This window comes from Tenrec ecaudatus, chromosome 16 (assembly GCF_050624435.1).
Source record: "Tenrec ecaudatus isolate mTenEca1 chromosome 16, mTenEca1.hap1, whole genome shotgun sequence".
Taxonomy (NCBI): domain Eukaryota; kingdom Metazoa; phylum Chordata; class Mammalia; order Afrosoricida; family Tenrecidae; genus Tenrec; species Tenrec ecaudatus.
Window position 1 is genome coordinate 96,885,219 of NC_134545.1, and position 18,771 is coordinate 96,903,989.

Here is an 18,771-nt window from a genome sequence, read left to right on the forward strand (position 1 = left end):
AGAGAATCTTTGATCAAACTGTTCATTAATGATACTGATCTACGATCTTTATGGAAGCACACCACCGGGTCTTTTTCACCTGCTGCCTGGTCTTCAGCAGAATGGTTTGTGAGCTGACATTGCCCACTTTTCGGTTAGCAGCCTCTGCACTCAACCGTGAACGCCATGTAAGTGGGTAGGTAGTTTGTAGGCAAGGTTCTTCCAAGTCCCTCCTCCTCAGAAATACTCAATTCTTGCCTGGCCTACCCTGACCGCCACAAGGTGTCGGTCATAGCTTTGTGGCGTCACTGCTTGGGTCTTGAGGGTCTGTGTGTGTGTATTGGCCTCTGCTCTGCTGTTGAAGCTCCCCGAGCTCAAGCATCTTTGTTTCTACATGATGATTAGCAAGGAAGTGGTCCATAAAGCAAGGGCTAATCAGTGCTCGCTGAGTACAATTTCTTGTAGAATTAATATCAAAACGAGCCATCTGTTTTGCTGTGGGCCTCTGGAAAGATCAGGCAGCTTCTATGCATTAACTGCTGCATTAATCAATTCACCTTTGGGGGAATAAGGGCTAGTATCGGTGTCTTGATTAAAACCTTTGTAATTTGTTTAAGTTTTACGTGATTGCCTGAAGATTTCTTATAAAATGGATGGTGGTGTCTCCAGCCCAAACCACAAGCCTTTCCTCTCAGTTTTCCTACCTGGAAAATGGAGAGTCAGATCACTTGAGTGTTTAGTTTCTCTTAAGCTGCTGCTTTAAAAAAAGAAACCATTTTATTGGGGGCTCAAACAGCTCTTATCACAATCCGTGTTATCCATCCATTGTGCCAATCACATTTGTGTACAAATGCCATCATCATTTTCTAAACATTTTCTTTCTACTCAAGTCCTTGGTATCAGCTAATTTTTCTCCCCCCCTCCCTCCCTCATGAACCCTTGATAATTTATGATCCCCCCCCCCCATGACTTACACTGACTGATGTCTCCCTTTACCCACTTTTCTGTTGTCCACCCCCCTGGGAGGAGGTTACGTGTAGATCCTTGTGGAAGTTGCTCTTCTTGTCCTCTGTTCACGTCTTCATCTTCCACTCTTGAGAAGGGTGGGGTCGGCCCCATTGGTTCATAGCTTTATTTTTATCCCTCAGGTAAACCTACGCATACTTTACAAATTGTTCTGGCGCATAGAGGCTTTGAGAGGAGTGTATGAATTGTATCGTGCGTGTCCTGTCTGTGCGTCTTGGACTGGAAAGTAGTTTTGTTTTATAGGCTTTGGGGTGTGCCTTCATTACGTGGTGCTGCTTTAATGGAAATACTATTAGTGGATGACTTTAACAAACAGAAGTTAATTTTCTCACAGTGCTAGGAGTCTAAAAGGAGGTCTGGGGTGGGGTGGGGGGAGTTTTTCTCTCTCTCTTGGCTCTTGGGGAAAGTTCTCGTCTCCGTCAGCAGCTGCCTTACAGATGTCTGTCTTGGCATTACCCTTCTCTGGGGTCTAGGTCTAGGAGGTTCTGGGACCCAAGGTCCAAAGGATGATCAACTATTCTTTCCCCATTCTAGTGAAGTTCCTCTCCTCCCTGCTCCTTGTCCTGCCCTTTAATCTCTTGTAAGATAAAAGGCGTAACCCCAGCAAGGGTGTAATTTAAGACTGGGGCATGATTAAGGGTGTGTGCTTTGCAAGGCTCTGACTCAAGATAGGCACCTCACTGATAGAGCCTCGTTAATCTGTAGAGGTTAGGTTTTATAAGGCACCACAACATGGAAGATCAGCAGATCAGATCACTAAACAGAGGATGACCACACGGTCTCAGAAATCATGGCCCAGCCCAATGAACACACACTTTAACTCCACCACTCACTGCCATCGAGTCAATTCTGACTCATCGTGACCTGGTAGGAGAGCGGCTCGTGTGGGTTTCTAAGCCTGAAATTATCTTGACGGGAGTAAAGATTTATTTATTTTTCTCCCCCTTGGAGCAGTTGGTGTTTTCGAATGGCCAGTGTATGCAGCCCCAGGACTCCTTGGCACACATGCTAGGGAAACAGTTCGATCCATGAAGATGGGATGAGAAATTGGGTCTCACTTTCCCCGAAGCAGCCTCTACTGGGTAAAGGAAGGCTTCCTTTTTCTAGAGTGAAGGCTCATGAAGAGTCAAAGTCAACACTCTGTCCCAAGAGCAGATTTAGAATTGAGCTCCCCATTTGCTTCCCTCTTAAGAATAGTCTGTTCCTCCTCCTAACCCCACTCCTCTCTGTAGACAAGGCAGGGACATGAAGTATGTTTACTATAGCTACTCTCTAGTTCGAATGCCCAGACGATCAATGCGATAGACACACACTGAACGTGAACCGGAAGGAAGGACCTGTTGGAGTGCATTGGTGTGTGTGCGTGCGCGTGTGTGTGAGATTATATGTACACTGTTAAGATTCTTGGTCTCTGCTAACCCTTAAAAGTGCCCTCTTTTGTTTTGGCTGGTTTGCGTTTCTTCTGTAAATGCATTCTCGCCCTTTTTGTTCCCTCTGCTCAGTACCTGCAGATGAAATGGCCGCTGCTTGACGTCCAGGCAGGGAGTCTTCAGAGCAGACAAGCCCTCAAGGATGCCCGGTCTCCGTCGCCAGCACACATTGTCGTAAGTGAACTCACAAAGACAACTGCTTCCTTTCTTTGGGGTGAGATGAAGGGAAAGCGTTTTTGCCCATCACAGGCATGGTTTGTCAGTCTATCTTTAAGAACATTGGTGTTTTTCTCTCCTTTTTGGTTTTTTTTTTGGGGGGTGGGGGGTGGAATGTGCTTTGGATATGGCTTATAGGTTATAAGGTACTTTTGCCCCTGCTGTTTGATTTTTAGAGACCTTAAAGACCCTGAATGTCTCTGAACTTTACCTATACCCCGTTTCCATGAATCGGATCTAGTCTTGTGGGGCCCTGTTAATGGGACATAGGCACCATCGTTTGGGAAGACTATAGATGATATCAAAATATTTACCCCTCTCCCCACCAAAAAAAGCGCCACACAAAACAGAACCTGAAAAAGCCACTTAGGGGAAGGGAGGGACAAGGAGATGGGGACCTGAACACTCACAGAGAACTCTGCACTTGAAGCTTTCACATGCGAATGCCTCCCTACGATTTACCGTAATATTTGCTGGAAAATCAACAGTAAAAAGTGCAAAAACTGATAACATTAGATTTTATTTGGGGGTTGGGGGTAGGTTAGGGGTGGGCTGATTGGTTCAAAACTTGGGAAGGCTTGCCTTAAAATGTAATCTGTTTATTTATGGCTTTGACTTAGAAAATGTGTGAATTTTGGGAAAGGCAACATTTGTTTTTAGTACTAAGAGACTCCAACATAAAGTATATGTCTGCATATATTTTTAATGCACTTTCTTAGGATTTGGTGGGTTCTGAAAGGGAAATTTTATAAATTAACCTCTTGAGAAGATAATTCATCCATACTAGAATATTCCCTTCTATATGTTTATATCATGAACTGGACTTCATACTTTAGAAATAATTAATGAGAGACACTCCCCCCCCCCCTAATGAATCCGTGGCCGGTAGAATTCTGCAAAGCATGAAACAGTTCATGCATTTTTAACTCAAATACCACAAAAATGTTATCTGTGACGATTGCTTGCCTCTTTTTCATATATTTAAAGATGGCACAATAATTATGTAGAAAAATCTTAAGACACATTGTGTCGAGATTCAGGCTAAATTCCTCTCTTATTTTATAGCACTCTGTAGTTGGGTTTATATTATTTAATGAATTATGCGCACTCTGTTCTGTGATAATTATTAATCTATGTATGTGTACACAGACATACATATATAAACATGGGTGTCTCTCTGTGTATATAAAACAAAACATTTTACCCCCATAAAAGCACATTTTGAGGTATCGCTTGTGAAAATGTTCTATTATGATGTGAGGCAGGTAGAAATAGAGTTGGCATTGGCCAGAAGCATCTTCCTTCCCTCAAGTCCCCAATGATACGGATGTTCCCCATTATACATGCTCCTCTAGTGACGAGATTTCAGGACGGAAATCTCGCAGGCCCAAGCTGCTCTCAGAAAAGGAAACTGAGGCCCAGAGATGCCAAGTGAATTGCCCAATGTCACACGTGGAGTCAGTAGCCCGAGCGAGGCCAGGCCCCAGTTCCCCACGCCTCTCCCAGGCCCTGCCGTCTGTTCTTTTAGGTGCTGGAAGTCAGTTTTTGTAGCGGACGCTACTTTTGCTTCTATGAACGGAGACATCAGTAGGGGCAGTGGCATAGGTGCTAACAAATTGCTGGCTTGCGGGGGGCGGGGGGGTGTTTAAAAAAAGTAAAAGAGTGCTGGCTTGGGGTTCTGATGCTGTTTTTCTGCATAAAAGTGGCTATTTTCACAGTGTGCAAGATTTTGGTACTGTGCAAGAGTTACATAGCCCTTGAAGGGAAATCCAGGTGGCCCCTTCCCCTTTAACTTTTCTTGGCTCCCTGGGTTACACACGTGGCTTTGGGATTCAGTTCTCTGCTCTTAGGAATGCCTGGTGGGACATTCCACATAATTCAGCCACAGAGGAGAGGCCGCTCTCTTTAAAACGGCGGGCGGGTTAGGTGGGACCCTCTTTCCTCTCTCTGGCTGGGGGGAAGTTTCCGATCCTGGGTGTACTAAGAGCGGAAGACCCCTCGTGTGTGTGGCATGGGGCTCCAGGGGTCCCATGCTGATGACCTTTCGCCCATGGAAGAGGTCATGGTGGACTCTTACTTTAAATTCCATCCTCCTCTCCAATCCCAACAAGGACCATTGCCCCAGTCTCGGTTCTGAGACCTTGTCTTCGAGGATGGAAGCTCCTGATCTGGAGAGGATTTTTCCAGAGCCAGTGTGCACTTTGGCCAAGAGCGCAGCGAGGTGGCTTCTGTTCACTTTCCCTCTGCCAATGGATGGGAGGCACGCTTGCCATACCAATCACTCTGCAGCATATGCCACCCCGGGGCTGGAGACTCTTGTCCAAAGGAGCCACAACTGGTGACAGTACTAGGCTCATTTGTTGCTATCTTGCTCGCGGGAGCCTGAGGGATGGTCACCGCATAGGGGCTAGGGGTGGGGGGGGGGGCCTGGGAGCTGAATGCTGGCGGCAGCTTGTTGGTGACTTTGGTTGTAAGAGTCAGCCCTGTGACAGATCATTCTGCCACCTCCAACTGACATCACAGGCTGACCGAGGGCCCCAGGGAGGAGGAGTTAATAGAAGGAGGTGGGACCGTGAGGCGGAAGGCAGGCTCAGCACCTTGTTGACTTCCTCGTGCACCTGGCCAGGTAGGGTTTGGGGGAAGAGGGTCATGCATTTGGGGCTGCGGTTTATGGTGACCTCTACAGTGGTCACAGATGCATGTGTCTACTGAAGCCAAGTGGGCACGTGGAATGCCCGGAATCGCAGCTGCTCTCTGTCTCGGGGTCCTGTACACGCCCACATGGGTTGTACAGGTTCAGCTTCACCATTGGGTGGCTGGTGTTGCTTCCGACTCAGGCCCCCTCTTCACTCGCTATGCTCTTCCACGAAGCGTGGTCACCCCACATCGTTTCATCAGGTGCGTTTCAAAACAATTGTAACACTAAAGATTGCTTCCTAATTTCTCCGAAACTTGGATTTATTGTAACTCTCGGGCCAGGCGATTGCATCATTACTTCTGGGGCCTTGCTTGGAAAGTAGAGAAGGGCTCAGTGGTGGAGAGTCATTACTAGAGGTTTGGAACAAGTTCATGTTGGGGAGAGTCGACCTTTTCCCCAGTAGCCATTGGGGCATAGTCTTAAGAACCACGCGGGCAGGCCCAGTGTGGATGCTGGTGTCACGCATTTGTGGGCATATTGTAATCGGAGTCCCACCCCTCACCCCATCCCCTGGGAGGTGGGGAGGCGTGGGTTAGCGCGTTATAAAGAAATCCATGCTCTGACTAGCGGAGTCCAATTTATTGGAGAGGTGAACAAGAAAACATTTTTAAAAGCCCCGCCAAGCCCCGGCTGCTGCTCCAGCATGCGGTTTGTTCAGAGGAGGGAGGGAAGGGGGAGACAACTCCCCAAGAAACTGGGGGGGCTTTTACAATGGCCCAGCCTTCTGTGCCCCGACCAGCTGCTGTCAAGGCGATAACGACTCACGAAGCTTCCCCACGGGGTCAGTTGCCAACCCTCTCTTCTGAGCCTTTCTGCCAGGACCCAAACCTCTGAACTTCCCGGTCAGCATTCCTGCACACATGCTGTCTGCCCCCCTCCCTCATTTCGTGATCCCCAGTGTCTCAGAGCTGCAACCCCACATCCCGGTGGCCTCCTCCCCTCTCCCCTCTCTCCTGATTCCGGGAACGGGTTCATTTTTCTCTCCAGTGTTCTTAAATTCATGCTTCTTACTGGTCTTGGCCCTTTTATGCTCTTAAAAATGAGCACCGCCGAGCGGTGCAGCTGGTGGTGTGAGCGCCCGTGCTGCGGGCCCAGCACGCTGTGGGGCGAAGGGGGCGCCTCCCCCGATACCACCCTCGGAGCCTGTGCGAGACAAAAGACTTTCATTGAGCTTCCTTTGTACCCAGCAACAACAATAAGACCCCCAACAAATCTGTGCCCACAAATGGCGGTATTTTGGTCTGGCGTGGATCTTCGGAAACAGCAAAGAGCTTCAGAAGTTCCTGCGACTTTATCTTGGGGGCTTCCCTTTGAAGCCGGCGTGGAGTTTGGCCGTGCGGTGGGTTGGCAGTGGTTGTGTGTTCCGTGGCGTAATGAGAACCGAGGTGTGGAAGATGAGAAAGCGGCCCGATTCCCGAGGAACAAAGCCCACCCGACTGGCGGGCGCGCTCTGTGTGCTTGTTGCTTAAATGCTGAAGGAGCGGAACACCGAGGAGCGGCCGTCCGGAGGGCATGGCGAGCCTTACGCTGCCCTTCGTGGCTGAAGGATTTTTGGGGAGGAACCTATTCAGAATGAACACATAGGTGCATGTGCACCCCCTCCCCAGCACCCTACCCGGAGAGCCTTCTCTTGGTCATTCAGTGAGCTGGGCCCCTATTGTTGGGCTAGTGTTTTCCATTGCAGCCTAATGGGCATCTTGTGGACCCCAGGAGCCAGGAAGGAGTGCAGGCAGGGTGTGATCAGGGTGTCCGATCCCAGCTGAGACGTTGATAAGGGGGAGCACAGTTGAGGCAACTTGAGGAAATAGCATTTTTGAAAGAGATTTGAAGGACCCACTGGAGTCTTTCAGTTGAAGTATGGGAGAAGAGGTAGGGTGTAAGAGAACATTCTAGTCAAAGGTGAAAACTGTTGTGGGGAGAGTGGTTGGGGGTCGGGCGATGGGTAAGGAGTTGTCCCCTCATCACCATGGAAATTCAAGGGGGGCTTTGGCTTTAAGGTCACCTGCATTAAGCTGCTGACAGTGGAGATGGCAGAAATGACCGGATGGGAGAAGTGGTCTGGAGGGGCATGGGATTGGACTAGACACCAGTATGGAGGGGGTGGAGGTGGGGGCCCAGGTGGGCAGATGGAACAGCCTAGCAGAGGAGGAGTGGATGTGGCTGGAGGAGATGTCTGCCTCGCGATATCAAGACACTTGGATTCAACCTCCCAACCTGTCGTGGAACAGGGAAGTCGTTCAAACTTCTCCTGGGCTCCTTAGAAGGGATATTGATTGTGAATGTCTGTTTACTGAGAATGCTTAAAGGGGAGGAATTCCCCTTTTCTTCCCCCAAACCTTGCTAAGTAGACTTAGTCGAGTCTTGCACTTGGTCTTGGACTTACCATTGATTCATCCACTGATTTTGAAAATGTTTAGCGGTTGCTAACCCTGCGACGCGGGAAGAAGTGTGGGAGAGACAGAAAGGAAGCGAGCTCAGGGGCGAGTGAGTGTAACAAGAGCACTCTGCTTGGTGTGCGGCTCACGGGCCAGGCATGGCTCCCAGTGCTTCTGGTTCCTTCTCTTCCCAGAGACGCCCTCTGGCAAGGGATCCCGAAGTTGTTGCAGTTTGGGTTCCTCGCTTAGCAGCTGACCGCCGTGGTGCTGTGGTGCTCGATGATTCCTTTGTGTAGCAAGCTTTATTCCTTTTCATATCAGAAGCTCAGGAACTCCCCACCTTCACATCCCATGCCACCTTGCCCAGCTCTCTCCTGGAGTTGTCTGTGGTCTGGGCACTTCTGGAGGTGGGAGATCTGGGTGGCTTCCTTTGGGTACCATGTCAGCTCTGGACAGAGCCAGGTGCTGTCAATGAGCTGACTTCCTTTCCCTAGAGCTCACTCCTCCACTGGAGTTTTTGGTTCTGCCATTCTTACAAAGTACCCATCTTGAATACTTGAAAAGTAGCTAATCTCCTCTTCAAATTCACCTTCCGTTGAAAGTTCAGTCTTTCAAACTCAGCTGCCATGGTGTCGATTCCGACTCTTAGCAACCCTGAAGGACAGAGTAGAACTGCCCCTGCAAGTTTCTGAGGCTGTAAATCTCCCAGAGTAGAAAGCTTATCTTTCTCTTGCGGAGCAATTGGTGGGTTTGAACGGCCGACCTTGAGGTTTTCAGTGTAACCAGTAACCCACTGTACCACCAGGGCTTCAGTCTTTAGTGATCAATAATCTATCCAAGAATAAGATTTGCTAACTTTTAATTTAAGAAACAAAAACTTAACCTATAAAGTAAGTGAACTTGATTTTTACATGTAGTTATGTTTATGGTAGATAGGGTTGTTTGTTTTTTTGGCGGTGGGTGGATGGGGGCGGGGGAGGCTGTCATATTCTGCACAGAGATTACGTGATGAATTATTTGGTATATTTCCTTCTAGACACTTCCCCCGCTAACATTTGTATTTGTTCTTAATGTATTTGACCTTGTTTTTATTTAAATCGAAAACTGCTATAGTTAAAAAACACTTTCCCATGTCATTAAAATTCTTAGGCATATTTAATGGCCACATCAGTCTGTCTGTAATATGATTGTGTCCTAGTTTTTTTTTAAATGGATGCTGTATTTCTGGGCCGTGAGATGCTCTCCTTTTGTTGCTGCTGATATAAATAACCTGTGAGGGACATCTTGGTGCATTGATCACTGCCCCTGCCCTTGTCCTATTCTGTTAGGGTAGATCCTGGATCTACCCGGAGAAGAAAGGTGACCAGAGAAAGACGTTATCTAGTTCCCCGTAAAGATCTCTGCTTTTCCACTTATCATCAGTGTGTGAGTTAGACTGCGCACGATTGTAGCAACGTTATTGACTCAGGGGAAATGAATGGGGCAGTGGATAATGAGCTGAGATGGTGGTTTAGTGGATAATGAGCTGAGATGCTAACCAGCAGTTCGAAACCACCAGCCGGCTCTTCGGGAGAGAGCTGAGGCTTTCTAAACCTGTATGAGGGGAGTTCTGTGTCACTGGGCAATGGGCTCCATCTGATGGGTGTGTGTTTGGTTTTTGAGTTTGGAGAAATGAAGAAAGGAGAGGTACCCTTCTTTTACTGTGCTCCCCAAAAGGAACCCAGCCCATCCAAGTCAACCTCCTCCAGGCCTTTGACCTTCAAAATAGGCAAATACAATGATTGTCTTTTTTGTAGGTCAATATGCATATGAGTTTATACACAGACACACATGCAACACACACAAGTTGTCAAATGCTGTGGTTGAGAGTACACCACCGACCGTTCAACAAACAACAGTTTCTGCTCGTGCAACTCCGGGACATGGATTTCACTCTGAGGTGGACAACTGTCCCGGCCTTCCTTTGCCAAGTTGACTAGTAAGTTTGCAAGTCAGCTGATAGTATCGCTGTGTTACAGGCACATGCGTCTTCGTTTTCGACAATTGACAGAAGAATTCTCACATGCCTTAGGTTACCTTAGCCCCTTGCTTTTTAGCTAGCACTTTCCGGGCCCTTTCTGAGATCTGGGGTCCGTTGAAGTGCTTGACTGCTCACGGAAAGGTTGGTGCACCCCAGGAGCTGTTCCTCAGGAGACAGATGGGGCAGTCTGCTTTCATACCAGTTATGGGCTCAGAAACCCTCTGGGACAGTTCTACGGTGTTGTGTAAGGTCACTGTGAGTTGAAGTGGACTCAACAGCCAGGGGTTTTGGGGGTCTGTACTTATACCTGCAAATAAGAATGTATGTATATATTTATATCCATCCATCCATCCATTCATCCATCCATCCATCCATCCATCCATCCATCCATCCATCCATCCATCCATCCTTTCTTTGTCTTAATTGCACGTTGTGGAGCCAGAGGTGACTGATTATGCTGTGTGTTACCCTGGTCAGCGATGTGACCCTGGGTGAGATTTCTGGGGAAACAGGTTTTGAAGTGAGATGCCACGTGCCACTGTGCTTGACAGCCCACGGGGCGCAGAGCAGGCTGGCTGGCAGGCTCACGTCATCTCTGAACCATTGCTCATGGCCCTGACTTTTTGTGTTGGGAAAAGTCTTTGGCAACTTGCACCTGGTGATTGCTGTGCTTGCTTCGCCGAGTGTCCATAAAGTGACCGGAGGAAGGAAAGTGCTTCCTTCTGAAAGAGGCGCCGGGAGACCTGGGTATAAGTAGATCTGGGTATGTTGGTTTCTCAGTGCAGGATCTTGACGTGTGCTGGGACCTCCAAGCCTTTGTAAAGCAAGCTGGATGGCAGGCCTCTTCTCCGCATCTTCCAGGGTGGGAACATCCTTCGGAGAGTTGTCCTGTTCCCCCAGCTTGGGAGCCTGTTTCACATCCACGTGGGTCTCCACAGAGCTAACCTCACGGCTTTGGCTGTCTTTCCCGTGAATGTAACCAGTCTTCAATTGGTACCCGTCCTTGCCTGCTTGTGGATTGCCCCGCTGATTAACTCGATGGGATTTGGGTCCCCAACAGGGTTGTCAGTACCCGGAAGCCAGGCGTGCCTTATGGTTTATTTCTTAGCACGGGTCCTCCCTCCTTCCTACTGGTGTTGCCTGGTTCATGTAGCAGAACACACGTTTCTGCACAGGCGGCTCTGGAGTTGGTTTCATTGGGAATGGATAGGGTGTTTGGACTCTTCTTGGTTGACACAGAACGTGGGCACGCCCCTGCTTTCTACTTGATGTGGTGGCATGTTTGAGGGAAACACAGTTTGGGGTTGTAACTGGGGGCCTGGTTTGCCAGTAACTTGATCCCTGGAGCATATACATTCCAGCTCACAGCCAGGCGTGTCGGATCGCTCCAGCCGTGTGGATCTGGAACGCCGCTTGGAAAAAATGTTCCAGAAGGTCAGGCTCTCGTAGGGCTTCCGTCCATCTCTCGCTCACCTTTAAACTCGGTCTTCCCTTAGGAATCTGGGGATGGGGGTGACAGGGGCTTCACAGGTCCATCCAGGACTTGACTTTTGAATATGGGAAATGGGTATATTCACAACCACTCTGATGATATACTTGCTTCGTGGTTGGCTTGTTCACCGCCCACAGGTCAGAGCTTCATCCCGTTTTGGTAAAGTAATGCAGAAGGCGAACACAACAGGATTTCAGAATTGCCCCTGGGCGCGTATATGGAGGGACCCTGGAGGGTCCTTATGTCCCCCTCAGTGTCTGTGCATCCATGAGGTTGTTTCAAGGCTGGCGGAGGAAGTTTGTCCTTACGCCCGTTCTGCACATTAGAAAGGATACCAGTTGTGGCCGAATTGGACACGTGCGTGATAGGAACCGTGGTGGTGTGTGGGGCCATCGGTTCGAACCCACCAGCTGCTCCACAGGAGAAAGGCCAGGCTTTCTGTTCTTGTGAAGAGAGAGAGAGAGAGAGAGAGAGAGAGAGAGAGAGAGAGAGAGAGAGAGAGAGAGAGAGAGAGAGTGTGTGTGTGTGTGTGTGTGTGTGTGTCTGAGTTAGAACTCCCGAGGGTCTTCAGTGGTGGATCCTCCTTTTTAGGGGGGAGGGCAGGCGGGAAATCACCAGGCCTTTCTTAGGAGTGACTTTGAGTTGCCTGCCTTTCCATTACCAGCTAGACAGTGTAGTAAGTGTTTGTGCCACCCCGGGGCTCCTGGTTTTGGACATAGACCACAGGGAGCAGGGAACCCACAAATTCACTGCCATATCCGGCTCCTTGCTCCAGCCTCCCCAAGCTCTGCCCAGAGTCTCAGACTCATTCCTTTTGCGTGCCAGACAGACGCGGGGACCTAAGTGCGTCCAAACCCAAATGCTTCATTTCCGCCTTCCTGCCCACCACCACGCCCTCTCTGCCCAGTACTGGACATCATCATAAAGTGCTGCAGCTTTGACCCTTTGTTTAGGACCACAGCTGTGGAATTCACCCCGGATTCCTGCTCCCCTCCCGCCTTCCACCCCACATCCAACCCAACGACCTGTCCTGTCCACTCACACAGGGCCAAGCCTGACCTGCAGGTTTCAGAGTGCGCCTTAGAATTTTCAGTGGTGGTCATCTTAGGGAAATAAGTTATCAGACTCTTCAGCCTGTGAGCTTCTGGGTAGATTTGAACTTCCAACCTTTCCGTCAATAGCCAGGTACAAATATTTGTGCCACTCAGGGAGGGGCCTCTGTCAGCCTCTAACCCACCTGTTTAAGGCGTGGAATGTGTGGGATCCAAATTTGTTATGTCACCTCTACTGTAAAGCTCTGGGGTCCAGCTGGGCCACCGCCTCTTCACGGACTTTGGCTCCCCTCCTTTGTAACTTGTCTCTGTCTTCCACCCTTGACCCCTCCGCTCATCTGAACACGTCAGATGGCCTTTGGGAACCTAAGACCATTGACACCACACATCTCAAGTGACTCTAGAGCAGTGGTTCTCAACCTTCCTAATGTTGTGACCCTTTCATATAGTTCCTCAGGTTGTGGTGACGCCCCGACCATAATTGTCATTGCTACTTCCTAACGGTCATTTTGCTACTGTGGTGAATCGGGTGACCCCTGTGAAAGGGTCATTCGACCTCCCAAAGGGGTCGCGACCCACAGGTTGAACACCACTGCTCTAGAGGACAGGTTCTTGTCTCTATAGGTCCCAGAGTACATGACAGACCCTGCCCCTCCACCTGATTGAAGAGGGAGGGGACTTGGAGATGAAGGGGCTCAGAGCAGTGAGCTTAAGAGTCCATTATAAGGCAAGGCCAGACAGTGTTCTGAGTGGGCTGTGGGAGAAGTCCAAGAGGCAACCATCATGCACATTGGCTGAGAAAGTCCCCCCTCTTCAAACCCGTGCTAGTGCAGCAGGATGTGGCGGGGACCTCCAGTGTCCTCTGGGTGGGACTCGGAGTACGTCTGGCCTCCATCTGTGCTCTGTACTTCCCTAAAAGTGTGCGTGTCTGTCTGTCCGTCTGTTTATCTAGCCGTAGCCTGCCTGAAATGTGAGGCTTCTGAAGACTCAGAGCAGCCGCATGACGCAATCTGTTTTCCAACCGGAGCCTGCGTAGCGAGCGGGTGGATCTGGGCAGGGTTAAGTGCATCACCCAGATGGTTTAACAGGCTCGAATTGAGATGGGGCCATGATGTATCCAAGCTCACTGGGGCAAAGGCCTCTAGTCCTTCCCTCTCCAGGGACACGGCTGCCTGCTTCTATCCCAGAGACATGGTCCCTGCTGCCAGGTGCTAAAGTGGAGCCACGGTGTGGTGGAGGAAGGGAAAGCTGTAGCCCATGCCTCTGGGCTGGTCCATCGCGTGGGATGTGGTGGTATGGACCTGCCTTTGTATCCCACCTCTGACTTTGGAAGTTGGGCCAGGCTCAGGGATACGTGATTCTGCAAGAACTATGTCTCCCCGATTGTAACTTGGTGGGGAAGCCATCCTCGAGGGATGGAGGGGGGAAATCGCGTTTAAAAAGCGTCTCAGTAATAGAAGAGAGGAACCAGGCTGGGCAGAAGGCTCGGGGCAAGCCTGGAGAATGATTTGGGTGAATCGGGTGGGGGGACTAGGTATTTCTTTAACTCTCGGTGGCCGGCCCTAGTACTAGACTGCCCAGTTGGGAAGTTAATGGATCGAGCTAGCTTGGGACGGAATTCTGTCACTTGTAACCAATGGAATTCTAACTGGTACAGTCTCGTTTAGGTTCTAATCCAAAAGGAGCAGTTTCTTTCGATTTTTCAAATTGTTGTGCCTTAAAGAATGCGGGAGCCTGAATGGCCGCTTCAACGACGTAAGGAGGGGCTGGGCCCGGGCAGGACACACCGGAAGACTTCCTTGTGCTAGACTGGGAGTTGCTTTAAGAGGGTCCGGCCATCCCCACTAGCTTCTCCCACCGATGGTTTCTAGAGAGAAACTTGTGTGCTAAGAGGAATTTCCATGGCTGGCTTCCGGGACCTGTGTTTTTGGAAAAAGAACGTCGGGTATTTTCATGAGATTCTTGTTTCTCTATTTTTAGTTTCTCAGCGTGCTCTTTGCTAGCTCCTTCTGAATCTCCTCACTCTTCTGCTCTGAGGCGTTCTGACCCGACTTCTCTCCGGGTGGAGGTGCAGCCAGGGTAGGCCTGGGAGCAAGCTCTGCCCTTCAGGTTGAGACGTGTGATGACCGCAGAAGACAGCGTCCATCAACAGTGGTGTCCTTTGTCACCCCAGGGCTCCAGTGTGTGCCAGCACTGGCATCGTTTTGGAAGCAAGGCTTTCTTAGCATGGATGATTGGCAACAGACTGAGTGTATAGATGTTTGTGTTTGTCTAAGCGATGATGACAACTTTCCCTTGTGAGGTATGTTTTGTTTTCCTTTCAAACACACACAAACCGTGAGTAGGTCCCACAACTCCAAAGGCTGAAGGGGCTGGTCCAAGGACTTGGAACATATGGCAAGTTTTGATCCCAGATTCTAGGCCTGGCAGGAACTGCTTGGCACTGGGGGAAAGGTGCATAGTAGATGGTCATCTGTGGAAGGTGCAGGGGGCAGAGAAAGAAGGCCAGCCAGAGGGGTTGCAGCTGGCACTTGGGGGTTTCACAGTCGACCTTTTTTGGCAAAGTGTCAGCAGTTGAGGCCCCCTCTTGATCTACTCACATGCGGGTGAAGGGTGCATTGAGCTGTTGGGTCACCAAGATGCCTATTGACGTACCACTGAAACCCCCTCTCGATGAAGGGGCCGCAAAGAAGAGTGTTCTCCGTGGTTTTGTTCAGTCCAGGGGTGAGGATGGGCCCGAGGACACAAAGCTGGGGTGAGGCCTGGGCCTGTAGTCTTGCCCGTTTCCATCTTGCCCCTCCCACGGTCCACAACTTCCTGCATCCCCCGGGTGTTGTGTCTTGCAAGACGTGACCTGTGGGCCAGGGTGACCTGCGTCCCTTTCTGCGTGTCACTTCTGTGAATGTTGGCAGTTATGTTTCTGACAGGTGTGGGGAGAGGGCGGGAAGCCCAGTTTTACCCATCCCTTCCCCACAACGGAAAGGTGCAGAACAGGTAAGCAAGATGTGTCTAAAGAGGGGGCTCACTTTCATGTTAGCCTAACCTGGGTTTGAGGAAGGGCAGGCTTTTTGTTTAAAAAAATTTTTTTTTTCCAAAAAAAAAAAAAAAAAGAAAGCACCTCTGTATTTATCCAGTTTGACTATTTTTTGTGGGTTTTTGGGCTGGGGGGTGGCGGCTGGGTTGACGGCACACATCCATGGTGACTGTTGCCCTCATTGACCACACGGGAGGTCAGCAGTGCTGGGAAGCTCAAGCCCAGCTCTCTCGACCACCATCTCATAGTCGCGTTTCAGAACTCGATCGGAAACCACCACCTACTGCGAGAGAGGCAGTGAAGACTCGCGGGGAAGCTAGCGATAGCTTGGCGCAGGATTGAGCACTGGGCGTCTGTGTGGAATAAGTGAGCGGGCAGAGAAGACTTGGTCCAGAGGGAGGGAGGGAGGGCGGGCCCCTGGCATGGGGACATGGCCAAGGTTGACCAGCGCCACATTCCGAGCCAGCAAGGTTGGGTTTGGATAAGTGTTCTGGTGTATGGATGCCTGTGTGGATTTCCTCCAAGGGGTTTGAATTGGCAACGTGGAGCCCACTGGATGTGTGGAGCATGGCTGGGGCGTGTGTTTGCGTGTGTGTGTGTGTCCGTCCCCTTTAGGTGCAGGTATGTGATCCCAGAGGTGAGAAAAGAAGCCAAAGGCAAGGGCTTCAGGTCCTGGGGTCTCAGGCCCCACAGGGCTGCCAGCTCAGACTTGAGCCCCGCTTGGTCCCCGTGCTGGAGGCTGGCAGGCACCATGTAAGTAACTCCAATGGCTACGTTTCGTCCTCACGAAAGCTGGCCGTTACTCTTAGGCTCCCAGTTGGATGGCGGTGGTGCTTCAGTGGCAGAATTCTCGCCTGCATGCTGGAGAGACCTGGGTTTGAGTCCTGGCCAGTGCACTTCGTGTGCAGCCACTTCTTGTTTGTCGGGGAGGCTTCTTCTGCTGAACGGATTTCGAGGGAAGACCTGGGAAGAAACGCCCGGCTGCCCGCCCAGTGAAAAGCCGGCCAGTGGTGAAAACCCTGTGCCCACACTTTGGAATCAAGCCTGCGAAGTAGGGGAGGACCCGCAGCGTTTCCTTCGGTCGTGCACAGAGGCGCCATGGGTTGGGGGCCGACTGGATCACAGCTAAACAACACTGCCCCATCTAAGGGAGGTGGGACGCGGTGCCAACGCTCAACACGGCTGGCATTTGAACCACGGCCATTGCTCGGGCTCTATCAGGAGCACACAGGGCCCATGTAGCGGACAGGCCACCCCAGGGAGCGCCCGGGTCTGTCATTCCTTTGGTTGTTTGCTGTAGCACTGTCTTGTGGTTTTCCTAGGTGGCCAGTCAACACACAGTGCACGTGCATTTTGCTCGCTGGCTATAATCACAATCCCATCGATGTCACAGCCTGCTGCCCCCTTCCTGCCTGGGTCCCTCCTCTCTACTCGCCCTCCTGTCCTGCTTTCGGAGCGATGTTTTGGACAGACAGTGAGCTTTTTGTCTGGTAGTGTTGGATGTTCTGAGCAACATGTTCCTGGGGGAGGGGAAGAGGGAAGGGAAGGGGTGGTTATTGCATACCTGTCTCTCCATTGGCTAACAGGTGATTTCTGACAGTGGTTGAATTCCAGGTGTGAAGGCATTTCAGGAGGGCAGGCTTGAGGGTTCCTCCTGACCTGCAAGTCAGATCTATATTTTTTGTGGTTTTGAACTTTTTATATCTCTCCCCGCTGCTCTGACCAGGATCTTCTATTGTGAGCCCCATGAGGGCAGTCAGTAGTGGTAGCTGGGCACCATCTAGTTCTTCTGGTCTCAGGCTAGAGGAGGCATGGTTCTTGTGGTCCATAAGCCCGTTGGGCTAATTGTTTGTGTGCATCTTTGATTTTCTACACTCCTCTTTGCTCCAGATGGGAAGAGATGAGTAATTGTATCTTAGTGGGTCGCTTGCAAGTTTTTAAGACTCCAGCTGCTGCTTGTTAAAGTGGAATAGAGAAAGTTATCGACACCAATAGAGGTAGATGTTTTCCCAGACTGTGCTCCTAAACTCTCAAGCTCCAAGTGATTCCGTCCTTCACGGTGGTTCTAGCTGAGATGGTTTCACAACTGCCCCGTGTATGCATTTCTCTGTAACTGGATGTACCTGCGGCGCATACGAATCCGCCCATACAAATGCCCCCTGACAAACCTGTATGTGCTGGGGGGGTGCTCCTCTGCCCCATGCTTGCTCCGCGGGCATGCCTGTCTCTGTACACTCACCAGCTAGTGTTTATGGTTACAGCTGCAGGCTTGTGCATGTAGTGTTGTGTTTATTGCTGTTGCGCACCTCCCGGTGTTTGTTGTCCTTTGCCTTCGTCACAGTGTGCTGACACTCTCGAAGTGTATTACCTCTCCCTTCACCCTACACGCCTGCCTGCCAGTTGGCCTGTTTCCCTGCCCACCACTCCCATCCTTGGTAATCATCAAAGGATGTTTGTTTTTGTGTGCAAACCCCTTCTTGACTTTTTTTTTAAAAGATTATGAGTGGTCTCATACATTATCTGCTCTTTTGTCATTAATTTCACTCGCCATAATATTTTTCAGGTTCATCGTGGTGTGAGATTTTTTGCGAGTTGATCATTCTCGAACATTCTGTGTCTGTGGGGTGACCCGTTTATCCATTCGCCCAGTGATGGACCCTTGGCTCGGGCCCATCTTTTTCACTCTGTGCTTCATGGACGTGGGTGTGCACCCATCTGTTTGTGTCACAACTTTAATTCCTCTAGGACAGTGGATCTCAACCTTCCTCAGGCCGCGACCCTTTCATACGGTTCCGCATGTTGTGGTGACCCCCAACCATAAAATTATTTTCATTGTTACTTCAGCACTGTCATTTTGCTACTGTTATGAATCGGGCGACCCTTGTGAAAGGGTCGGTCAACCCCCCAAGGGGTCGTGACCCACAGGTTGAGAACTGCTGCTCGAGGCTCTATACCTATGCGAGTCCTGTGTCTGCCTTTTTGAGGTCCCCACCGTGGGGCTGCCTTTTTCAGAACCCTGTGCAGCAGTGTGGCAGAGCGTCTGTGGCCCAGGCCTTCATCGGGTTTTGATGTTTTATGAACTCTCACTCCTATGTGATGCTCTTAGTTTCTCGGAGGGCGGGGGGGGGGGGGGGAGGGGGGCGGCGGGAATGTATGAACAAACGCTTAGCCAGGCAACAAAAGCTTGTATCAGGATGCACCTTCCATTTCATACAATGGTACCTCCCGGAAGGAGCCTAGATGATGTGGGATTTCCAACACGGGGTTGCTCACTGGAAAGTTGGCACCGCAGCCAGTCTTCGGTAGAAGCCAGGGACGGCAGTCATTTCCATAAGGATTCACAGCCTTGGAGCCCCATGGGGCCATGCCACTTGGTCCTGTTGGCTGGCAAGGAGCTGGCATCCCGTTGATGGTGGGTTTCTATGTGGGGTGACTCAGGGTGGGTGTGT

The 18,771-nt window shown here is 50.5% G+C and overlaps 1 protein-coding gene across 27 annotated transcripts in view; it reads left to right on the forward strand.

The window, feature by feature from the left end:
• The window catches only part of TCF7L2 (transcription factor 7 like 2), a 215,116-nt gene that overhangs the window by 82,927 nt on the left and 113,418 nt on the right, over positions 1-18,771 (forward strand). For all 27 annotated transcript variants that reach the window (XM_075533508.1, XM_075533509.1, XM_075533513.1 and 24 more), the window contains one exon: positions 2,508-2,609. In XM_075533508.1, the coding sequence (XP_075389623.1) occupies positions 2,508-2,609 (102 nt within the window). The remainder of the gene's footprint in view (positions 1-2,507; positions 2,610-18,771) is intronic.